General features: G+C 38.4%; 1 protein-coding gene across 1 annotated transcript; it reads right to left on the bottom strand.

The window, feature by feature from the left end:
• Positions 1-3,941: 3,941 nt before the first annotated feature.
• LOC148738380 (uncharacterized) lies at positions 3,942-5,690 on the bottom strand. The gene has a single exon (XM_088750861.1). The coding sequence runs from the start codon at positions 5,574-5,576 to the stop codon at positions 4,464-4,466; it is 1,113 nt and encodes a 370-aa protein (XP_088606987.1). The 5' UTR covers positions 5,577-5,690; the 3' UTR covers positions 3,942-4,463.
• Between the last annotated feature and the right edge of the window lie 5,862 nt (positions 5,691-11,552).

Raw genomic sequence — 11,552 nt, 5'->3', positions numbered from 1 at the left:
GTAAAGAATACGACAATGATCTGGTGTTAACAATGAATTCTGTATACCATGGAACGAAGGTACGAGATGCCATATATCAATCCCTCTGTTCTCGCTTTTTCGGCGATTGATGAAAATGGGGGGGGGGGGGGGGGTGGATATTCTTTTTATCCATATTTGAAAAAAAATATATACACACTATGGCCCCAAAGCCATTAATAAAGGCAAAAAATTTGTCTCGGTCGTTGTTCAGCTTGATTAAAACTGATCGCTGTTTTTCTCCTAATTAAGAAAGCATAAATACCAATACTATTTTTGCTGGGGTCAAAATGTATGAGTTAGTCGTCTTAGAGCATTTTTGTATAAAGTAGTTTTAATCTAACCGTTTAAAACGTGTTATAGAATTACCCACTTTACTTATACTTAAACTTTGATATACTAGGTTGGAGAGCTGATTCAATTAGATCCCTCTCAAAGCGTAACGGTATTCATTGAGCGCTGACTAAGGTCAATTTGTACTATTCTTGGGAAAGATACTTTACTCTTTGATAGCCTATCTACAAACGCCCTTTTCCAAATTTAGCTCTGCAAGCAAAGTGAGTACTCTTTCACGCAACTGGTTTTTTTAATGAAGTTTTGCGTTCAAGCTCCATGCAAGAACAACTCAACATGCCAGTCGGGATTTACAAGGAAAAATGGTAAAACGGTACAATGAAAACGGTAAAACGAAAACGGTAAACTTTTAAAGCGAATATAGATATATTTTTTGATATATTATGCTCCTCTAATTTCTTTTTATTTCGTCATTTACTCGATCTTTCTTTAGATGGTTGTCTAATTAGAGTTTTTTATTCCTACTTCTTACATCTTGCTAGTTTGATTTCTCTTGTATGATCAGATTCCTTTTTGAACTTGAACTTTGAACTTGAACTTTATTTTTATTTAGACACGGTAAATCTATCAGATAAAATGATAATATTATTACAATCTATTATTACAGTTACAATCTATTTTAATCTATATAAACATGATCTAAAATTTAAAAGTGAAATAGAAAAAAAAAAAAATAAAGAAATTCTGCTTTACATAGATGCCGTGTGTGTTTTGTCGATTCAGACGAAGAAATTGCGACAACTATTTCCGAAGGATTGAAGTGATTTTGCTTGCCGCAATTCAGGGGACAAGCTATTCCAGATAACCGCACCGTTATAGCTAAAGCTATTTTTCAGGAAATTGGTGCGGGGCAATGGAACAGCTAGTTTGTTTTCAGAGTTCCTTAGATTATATGGAGGATCATATTTAGTGAAAAGAGAACCAAGATAGTCGGGCGCAAGACCATGTATAGATTTATAGACCATGGTGGCCACTTGTATTTGTCGCTGAGTATCTAACCGTCTCCAGTTAAGTTGCACAAAAAGAGGATCAGCGCTTGTGTCATAACTGGAGAAGGTCAGAATACGGGCAGCCCGGTTTTGCAACTTTTGGAGCTTATTCGAAAGACCCTTGTTACAATTCCCCCAGACCTCGCTGCAGTAATTAAAGTACGGTTGAACTAAGACATTGAAAACGGACTCAAGCGTGGTTCGATTAACAAAAGGCCTACAACGTTTAATTGCTCCAATGCCCGATGCGATTTTCTTGGCTATTTTTTCAATGTGCATATTCCATGAAAGGTTTTCGTCTATATGTTTTCGTCTATATGTTTTGAAAGGTTTTCGTCTATTTGTTCATCCAGAGGATCATATTTAAGCGTACAAAGTCCACTTCCAGCCAATGTGAAGCTCTTGATTTTACTTAATTGATGCCATTTATTTGTCCTGATTTTAAGCGAAGTCCAGGGCACATAACGACGGTGTCTATTCTTTTAATAAAGTATATTCTCTCATTATCAGATATTGACGAATGCACTCAAGGATCCCATGACTGTCTTCCTGACCTTGCGTATTGTATCAACACAGAAGGGTCATACAGCTGTAATTGTAATGTTGGATACATAGGAGATGGGAAAATAAGCTGCCAGCAACCGAAAGGTACAGTGTAAATAAAGTGCAGTGCATTCTTTGCTAATCTGAGTTTTCACTAAAGCTTTATTCTTCAAAGGTGTTTTCCGAATTTATCGATGACATAATTTAACATTTTCCTGGTAGAGGATCAGAGAGACCTCCAGGGTTGTACCTTTAGCGGAAGTCATTCCAACAGATCTGTTTGATATTCGGAAAAGCTCAGGATGAAAGACTAAGGAAGTGATCTTAAGCGACGGATTTTGAGTTCTAGATTAGAAGAGGACTTCGAAAAGACCCTTTAAGAGTTATCTTTGAGTCTGCTACCGCCTCTCAAAAAATCGACCACTTCTCCCCAATACTGACCATTTTTCGTTCTTATCATACTCATTACGTGTATATATGGGATTTCTCGTGAACCATCAGTCATCATAAACAACCTCTTTTGGTATCTTTGTTTAAGAAATTGAAATGACTCATAGTGTTTAAGTGGAAACATAGCTGGTTCCCTGTTTCTGATCGCTATAGTGCCGAAATACCTCGTGTCGTTTTACTTAGATACGAGCAAAAAAAGTAAAATAAGCATCAGACCGGCGGACACGGTGAATGTATCGTTTTAATCGCATCTATTATTTTAATAAAATCGCCCTAAATAATTAGATATACGAATGATAACCCTTCAAAATATCTTTTTAAGAATGTGAAGATTACCAAGTAGTGAGCACAAGTGACAGACGGACCAATAACACTAAGAAATGTTTCTCGTGTGATAACTTCCTCTCTGGTTGGTATCGTTTCAAGGATGCTGCTGGTGCGCGCATGCCTACCGCCTGCCCACCTACTTACAGGTGTGGTACCCACTCAACTTGTTGGCTAAACGGAGTCCATCCTACTACAGCGGACGGAAAAGTTACAAGAGAGGTCTGCTTTTATTGGAATTTAAATTGTTGTCACCGGAGCATCAATATGGAAGTGAGGAACTGTGGCTCTTATTTTGTTTATAATCTTTCCCCGGTACCAGTTTGCAATCTGCGATATTGCACCACTGATTAGCTGATGGAGCACAGTTGCGGGCAGTACCTGGTACTCGCAGCAATGATAACAACAGAAGTAACAATAAATGAACTCGAATTAACAATTGGTTCATGCTTTAGCGTGCTATATCGAGTTATGGAGCACGCGGAAAGTTTGGAGAGCACGAAAGAGGCGTAAGAGTTGCCCGAGGCGATAGCCGAGGGCAACTCTAGCTTCTTGAGTGCTCTCCGAACTTCCTAAGTGCTCCATAACTCGATAGCGCACAGCTAGAAGCATGAAAGAATTGTTTTAGAACATAGCCGGTGGAATTTTGCATCAAATCTGACACGAAGAACGGACAACAATATCAGAATTGATTGTTCGCGGTAAGCGAAATATTAAACACAAAAGCGCGCTATATAAGGAAGTCTTCCCTGGGAAGACCTAGGCTCATTTGTCACTCACCGTTGACGTGTGCGGGTCAAATTTAAATGCTGGTAGACGAACAAAAGGAGCTAATGAGATATCTATTCTTTACTTCCACCAGCATGGTGGCATGAGGTAACGTGCAAACCACCTACTTCGATCTCAAATTTACCGCCACAAATAAAAACAGTTTCCTCAGGAGAAAGGAACTTGACAAATCTCAAAAATTCTTGTATTGCGATGAAGACATAAAACAATTTTGAGGGATGCGCCTGCTGTTCACTGCTTTGGAGTAGCTGTAGCTCAAGCTGAATTGACTCTTAGAGTTCTACATCACACGACAGTTGATTGACAAATAGTCCAGTGGGACCTAAGACCACTTTTATAGCGCGCCTTCGTGTTTAAGCAAAATAGGAAATAGTTTTTATTTCAAGTTTTCTGTTTAAGGCTCGAGCTTTATTTTATTGCAGTTTAAATACTTAATTCTTTATTTTTAAAAAAGAAATCAAGCTCAAGAATAGATCTTTTATTTAACAGTTATTTCCTGATTAAATATAAAATTCTCCTAACGACAGAGAAGAAACTCTGCGGTTTAATTGGTTAATTTACAACACGCCACATTTTCTGTTTCTCTGAGAAAACGAACACTTCGCGCAAGAGAAGAGTTAACATAAGTCAAAATCAGATACAATGAATACAATGAATACAATGAATCAAAATATATGAACTTCATATATTTCATTGTATCTGATTTATCACTTTCACGGGTTTATTACGAATCAACTTAACGGCCTGCTCCCAGTTGGCTTGTTGGCTCAATTGGTAGAGCGCTGCACTAGTATCGCAGAAGTCAGTGGTTCGAGTCCCGTACAGGCCTGATTTTTTTCAGGTCTGATTTTCGCTATTGCTTAAATAGCGCTATCTACTGCGAGGATCGTGCATCATACGTATAAGTCAAAATACTTCAAAAAGTATATCGATTACCGGAAATAGACCATCGCAAAACGGTCTGAGTAAACACTGAGAACAGTATAACAGTAAACGTCAACAAGTGTGGCTAAAATTTGATCCAAGAGTGATGTGGACATTTTGCACGGTGCTGTTGTTAAAGAAAGATCCGAAGCCGCTTGTGGTTTTGTCACTTGCAGTGGACACAACGAGGCCGTTTTCCCACACTTCTTTCTTTATGTTTATGGCAGTGACAGTGGCAAGAGATTCGGATCTGTCAGAGGTCAAGCTTTTCGAAAGGACTTCGCTGCAGGTGCGAGGCTGAGATCTCGAGGGCTGCGTGTTGTAATGTAAAAGACTCTGTTCGCCACGGTGACCAGAGATTGCCATTATGTGATGGTTCTCTACACCAGCATTCGACCATAAGGTGATTTCGGTGGCTCTGACGCTGTGGTTGGTGTACATTTTGGAGAGTTTTGCTTCCTCACTGATGCTTTTCATCATTCCGTCGAGTTTGTTGCCACCAATTGGTCGGGCGTCGAACCAAACTTTATCGTCATATTTCTCCTTAGAATTCTTTTTCGGATACTGAAAGAAAGCATCGCACCGAGGATTGAGTTTGGCCATGTAAAACTTCAAAGCTTTGTATCCGTCGTTCTCTTCAGGTGTTTCATACATTCTTGCCAATTTCTCGTTGCTGGATACATCAGTCACTCTTCCGGGATGGTTTTTTGTCGCTTCATCATGCGCCATTGTGACAAATCTTCTTCCCAACGCATCAACTTCAAACTTGAAGCTCGTTTTCTTCAGCTGCCTCTGACCTTCTCTTCCTCTCCGACAAAAGAATAAAATAACGTGAAACCATACATTGCGGAGGAGGGCGAGTGGATTATTCAGTGCAATGGCAGGCGAGGCTTTCAACTTAATCAAGTCTTCGCTCTCTATGGCTGGCTTGTGGGTGACATTTTCCTTGCCCTGGAGCTTCAAACGGACTATCTGAGCGTTTAACATTTCATTTGATCGTTTAAATCGAGGATCTGAACTCAGTTTGAGCCCTCTGCTTAGGGTTGGTGCATTCAGGTATCTCTCAAAAGAGTGCATGAAACCAAGGTGAGAGGTTTTGCTGTGGGATTCCCCGGACTTGTTCCTCTCTTCGGCATAGAACCTGCGCAGGTTTGTGTCCAGTTGTCCTACCGTCATGTTTTCCATTGAAGTTTGTATTTGTTTCTCGTTACACCAAGCTAAAATAAAAACAAGTTTTCTTTGAGTTTAAAAAGAAACCATTTAAAACTTATTTTCGTGAAGGAAAACCAGACAGAAAGACTGTTATTGCTACGTCTGTAATTTGATGTAATTAAATGTGTTAATCCTTTTGCAAACAATTTTTCCTTGAGTTTTATTATTCCCGAGAACAACTGTAAATATATATTTAACAATTTTAAAACGGAAAAATTTAAGCTTACCTTTGAAGGTTGAAACAGACCAATTTGTCATTTGTTTGGTTTTACCAGAGTGTCTTTCTGTCAAAATTTGTTGCATTTCACCCTCGGACAGTGAAGCGAATCGTGACGGCGCTGATGCCGAGTCTCCTTTCCCGTTGTTTTTCTTTTTTTCTGCCACATTTAAGAACTCTAACCCAAGGGAAAAGGTCGGAAAATTGTCTTCGTTTTGGGACTGGTGGGCCGAGTCTCTGTTTGTATACATTATTGTCGCAAGGTATATTATTTTTCCCCGCGCAAACAATGGCCGCTCGCGCGTAAAAAAAATTTTCTGGCGAAGCGATTTGCTCACGCTATCAGCGTGCACTATCAGGATTTTGAGCACGCTTACGTATAATGAATTGGATTGCGCGGCTGTGCTAGCTATGTTCTAAGCCAGAATATTCTAAAACTTAAGTGAATAGTAGAACAGCAAGACTGTTTTCTTCAGAAAGTGTAAAGTTTAAGAGCAAATGTGGCCAAAAATCGAACATTTTCAAAATATGGTGGCAACAGCCAAAAAATCGATTCAGCTCATATTGTCAAGTTAGGTCGGCCTTATGGTGAAACAAAGCACTACATACTTCGTTTGGCTGAATATCGATTTATTTTGGAGAAATCGATAACAACTGAATTTCGCCAAAATGTCGCTTCTGAAGCTCAAAATTACAGACGAATCTCGGAGCGTCGCGCCACGAATTGAAAACACTTGGACCGATAAAAAGTACTAAGTCTTTAAAAACAACATCAATACATGTGTTGACTGCAATTTGAGCAATTTTTGATCATTTACTTACACAATCTAATTGAATTTGTCCGACCCGCTTCTAACAAGATTAAAAATGGGTCAAAAGTAACCCGTTATTTAACGATGTGGTAAATAAAATAATCCACTGAAAATCTGGCTTTTGGAAGGCGAAGTGTGGTTCTTTTCGATCTCCAACGGATTTTTTGGGGTAATAATTCATTGCGATTTAATCAAATTTTAAAGTTGGACAAAATGAGCTGATTTGACGGTGCCGTTAGTTATTCGAAAATGTACACATTCACAAGCAAACTCAATTGTTTCGCATTTTACATCCGGTCTACAGCTTATTTAACATAATATCATCTTACCGTTCATATTGCTGTATCACTAAAGGTGATTGCAGTCTTGAAATTGTTGCATCGCTCCCACAATGGCGATATAACTTGGCAGGATAGTCAGCACCTCTTGATAATGATTGTTTACAAAGCGTTTCACTGGGTTTCTCCATTTCCATTTCGTTCAAAAGGAGGCTGTAATTACCTCACCTAAGAGATCCTTGTTTAAATATAGTCTTCAACCAAACCGCGAACCAAACGTTCGCTGAATTAATGTTGCTTGTTCAGAAACATGTTACACGTGTGCGGAACAACGCTAATTAATTCACAATGAGTCTACCGAGATCGACAACTTTGGACTGCGAAGCACGTGGCTAAAGGAACTATGGCCAAGTGTTACATGTAAGAAACAGGAGCAAACAATTACTTAACTCCGATCTTTATTGAGTTAAATTTTTATTTAGTGAATTATTGTTTCGTTTGATAAAGCTCATTTTAGGACAAAAAGAACGAAAGGTAAACCTAGTTCGGTGATTAAAACCACTGCCTGCTGCAACATTATTGTATTTTACTGTTGATAAGATTTCAACTTCCCTGCACTCTTACTTAATTTTCTTCGGTTGACCGTATGTTGTTTTCAAAATGAGTTATAGTCAAACCTATTTCATGAAATTCAGAGGCGTATTTTTATCGTTAATCGCTGATACCACACTGATGATCTATAAACACTTGGGGCTTTGTGTGGAAAGGAACCGGTCGAGGTGACAATTGCCTTAAAAGGAAGTCAGGATTTTAAATGATTTATAAGTATTTTTTAAGACGCTGAAAGATTGAATCGTATTTGTTTTCTCTTCCTTACTATTTTAATCGCTATAGATTGTTTGATTAATTACAGAAATTACCTTGAAACTGGCATAAAACGAATTGCATGCAGAGAAAAGATGTGAACTCTGCAAAAGCAGTGCGTGTCGTTCTTCTCATAAGGATATCTGCTGCTCGTTCAAAACTACAGTAACAGTGCACTGTGACTTCGACAAACGATCCAGAAAACGGGGAAACAGTAATTATACCTCTTCTTGCTTGTTTAAGGTGGATTGAGAACCATTCCACTTGTCTTGGTTTTCCGGGCCGGCCAAAAGACGAAGTTGACCTAATTCTTAGCCAAGCAACCGTATTCTCTCCTCCTGTTAACATACATACCATGACAATTTGTCCCTCGCCTAGTGCAAAGCTTGGTTTGGGGTTGACGATAGGCTCTAAGTTCGAGGCGCCGAGTACGTTTTGATATATCAAACCATGCTCAATAATATATCGCCATATAAAGCATTGATTGGCTTTGGACTTCGATAAGAAGTAGTCATTCACTTCTTAAATTTATCATCTTGGAAGGAAATATTAGGGAGATAGGCATAACATGGGTTTGTTTACTTTCTTTTTTCTTGTTAAATCTAGATTTCAGTCTTTTCCCATTGGGCGTGAACATTCTAGTCTGACCAGACAACAGGCTTATTTTAAATTTGTCATTGCGCATCAGCTACGCTCTATGATATTTCGCCATATAATGCATTGATGGCTTTGGACCCGACCATATTTGAGGGGGATAGATCACTGCTTACTTGGCTACATTCTTGGGAAAGAATACTAAATAACTCACTAGTTGAGTTAATTTTTCAAAGCCACTGTTTCCAAAATGCAAGTACCGTATTTGACTGATGTAGGTATACCGACTCGCACTCGAGTCTGCTGTATCAGCTGGTACAATGATTACTCGAAGCGATTCTTGAGTTCTGAGATACGTAGAAATGGTTTCATTTCCAGGCGTGAGTTTTTTTTGGACCACTGCCGGGAAAAGATGAGTGTGAATGATGTGAACGTGTGCTACCTGGGTCGTAGTCTTACTACCGGCACGAGTAACTTAACAAGGCACAGTAGCCTCTGGGGAAGAAACAGTAGAGACATAAAGCTGTTGAACGTTGGCTAGTACAAACATTTCAGCGAAAGTCGTGGTTTTCCAGGTTTGACCCTTATAAAACTTCTTTTAAGTAAACAAATATTCAAACACTACACTCATCTCCGTTGCGTATCTGCAATGATGCACGATGAGCTATGCCCTTTGTAGATCTTTCGCTCTTTTTTGTCTTAAAATAGGCTTCACCCATCCAGGTACCTTGAAACATTAAATTATGATACATTGAATCATGATTGGAGTTAGATAATTGTTTGCTCCTGTTTCGTATATGTAACGCTCAACCTTAGTTCCTGTAGCCACGTGCTTCACAATCCAATGTTTTATTTTTGTGTTTTAATTCAGTAGACCTAATTTTGAATTAATTAGCTTTATTCCGCACACGTGAAACATGTTTCTGAACTAGTTACATTCCGCTTACATTTGGTTCACGGTTCGGTTGTAGACTTCGATTTAAATAAAGATCTCTTACGTGAAGTATTTCGATGAAATGACTGCTTGAATCAGTCTGTTTTAATTCATCCAAGCAGTCTCAGCTCGCTGAAAGAAAAGTAAAATACAATCTCGAGAAAAATAATGGATAATCGAAGGAAACACGTGTTTTGTTAAAGATGCAGGTGTGCGGGTTTTAAAATAATAATAATAATAATAATAATATAGATTTTTAGAGCGCCATATCCTAAAAGCTCTATGGCGCTTTACAATTTTGAAAACAAACTGATTCTCTTTCTAGGCCGCCGCGAACACGTTTAGGGTTGGATAAATTGAACACAATAGACTTCAAGCGGTCTCAGTTTTTTGGGAAGCCTAGAAATAACAACAGTTAAAAAACATCACGGAAATTCACCATGCAAGAACACCAGAGTTTTTGTTCCCCCGTTGTTCGTTTATCCTATTCATCGAAGCTCTTTCTCTGTGGTTCTCGTAATAGGTCAGAATTCGCTCAAATTCTTAAAAACGGACGACGGTTTCTTAGTGTCAAACCAAGAACCTGTGGAGATTTTAAATTGGCTGATGAAAAGCATTCAAGGTTCCCTGTGATTTTATTTTAGGGTGTTTTGTCAAAACTGTTAGACTATGATTGAGGAAGGTGAGCTTTGGCAGTGGGTGATGTATTGAGTTAAGGCCGTAGTTGGAACAAAATTTCAACATGAAACACAAGTGTTTTAATTGAAATCAGAGCAAATTAAGTCTTTAACTAACTAAAGAATCACTTGCTGGATTTTTTCCCCATTTTATCCGAATTTTACGTGCTATGCATTACTTCATTTCCTTTTAAAAATTCGCTTTTTGTAGTTATTCCCAGAGGTTTAGTTTGGGAAATGTTAACGTGGAAGACGCTTCTTGTTTACTTTCCTGATAGAGTAGGCGGAATTTTCACCTCTTGGTCAAAGTTAAAATTTTCATAAGCAACTTTCTTTCTTTAAGAGTTTCTTCCAGGCTGCTGAAAGTTCTCTATCAGTAAAAATTCTGATTCAAAGGAGATTTATTCATACAAATGTTGACATAAGGGATAACTTGTACATCGAAAAAATTTGCAAAGAGAGTTTATTATAAATTGTACTTGCCAGGCGTTATTTTTTAGAAAATACGTCAATAAAGGGCCTTTACCAGGTGTACCATGCATGACGCTTTTTATCTTTTTCATTTTAATCATATTCAATCTATTCCGTAAGTTTGTTTTTTAACTCTATGTCCCTTGAAACCTCTCAGCTTTCTCTTTCTAAACTGTACTTGCTAGACGTTATTTGCTAGAGAAAGTATCAGTGAATTTCACTACTGCAAAAATTTGTCAACTCGCGAAGACTTTGTGAGGAAAGGCGAGAAAATCATTTGGCCCCAACGGTTGTGAAACTTCCTACGGTGTCCATATTTGCTCTCCCATATTCAGTCATGCAATCCTTAATCTTTCACTTTTTCGGTTAATTTTTCAGTGTTCATTAACCTTTCTCGATCGATTTCTCTTTTTGCATAAATCATCACGTTGTTTGCTTGTAAACCCTGTTTATTTCAGGAAAGCGACATACAGCCATGTAAAACAATCTTCTCCTTTCGTTGTGATTTAGGACCTTAACGAAACCGCAACGCCGACGCCGACGAAGAAATGGCTAAAAAAAGATATGATGCACAGAGCAGTAGCTTAGTGAGAACATTTTAACTTCGTACATTTTTTAGCCCTCTGCAAAGCAACAACGTGAAATCAGCAACATTTTCGTGGTCTAAGAACGAAACAATCGACCGTAAATTATCTTGGTTTCCATTTCAGTAAAGGTGAACGATACTCCTATACATGATGCTGAAGCTGAGATGCGCCGCCTTTAGAGACAGCCAATGCATCCAGTCATTCGCCCAATTTTAGATAAATATATAAAAAATTAATTCATACTTACCGCTTAATAAGATACAATGAAATATATGAAGTTCATATATTTTGAACTGCGGTATTAGATACGTATGATGCACGATCCTCGCAGTAGATAGTGCTATTTAAGCAATAGCGAAAATCAGACCTGAAAAAAACCAGGCCTGTACGGGATTCGAACCACTGACCTCTGCGATACTAGTGCAGCGCTCTACCAATTGAGCTAACAAGCCAACTGGGAGCAGGCCGTTAAGTTGATTCGTAGTAAACCCGTGAAAGTGATAAATAAGATACAA

Source organism: Stylophora pistillata, chromosome 2 (genome assembly GCF_964205215.1).
Source record: "Stylophora pistillata chromosome 2, jaStyPist1.2, whole genome shotgun sequence".
In the NCBI taxonomy this organism is placed as follows: Eukaryota; Metazoa; Cnidaria; class Anthozoa; order Scleractinia; family Pocilloporidae; genus Stylophora; species Stylophora pistillata.
Note: the sequence above shows the minus strand (reverse complement) of the source record. Positions and strands in the feature narration are given on the sequence as shown.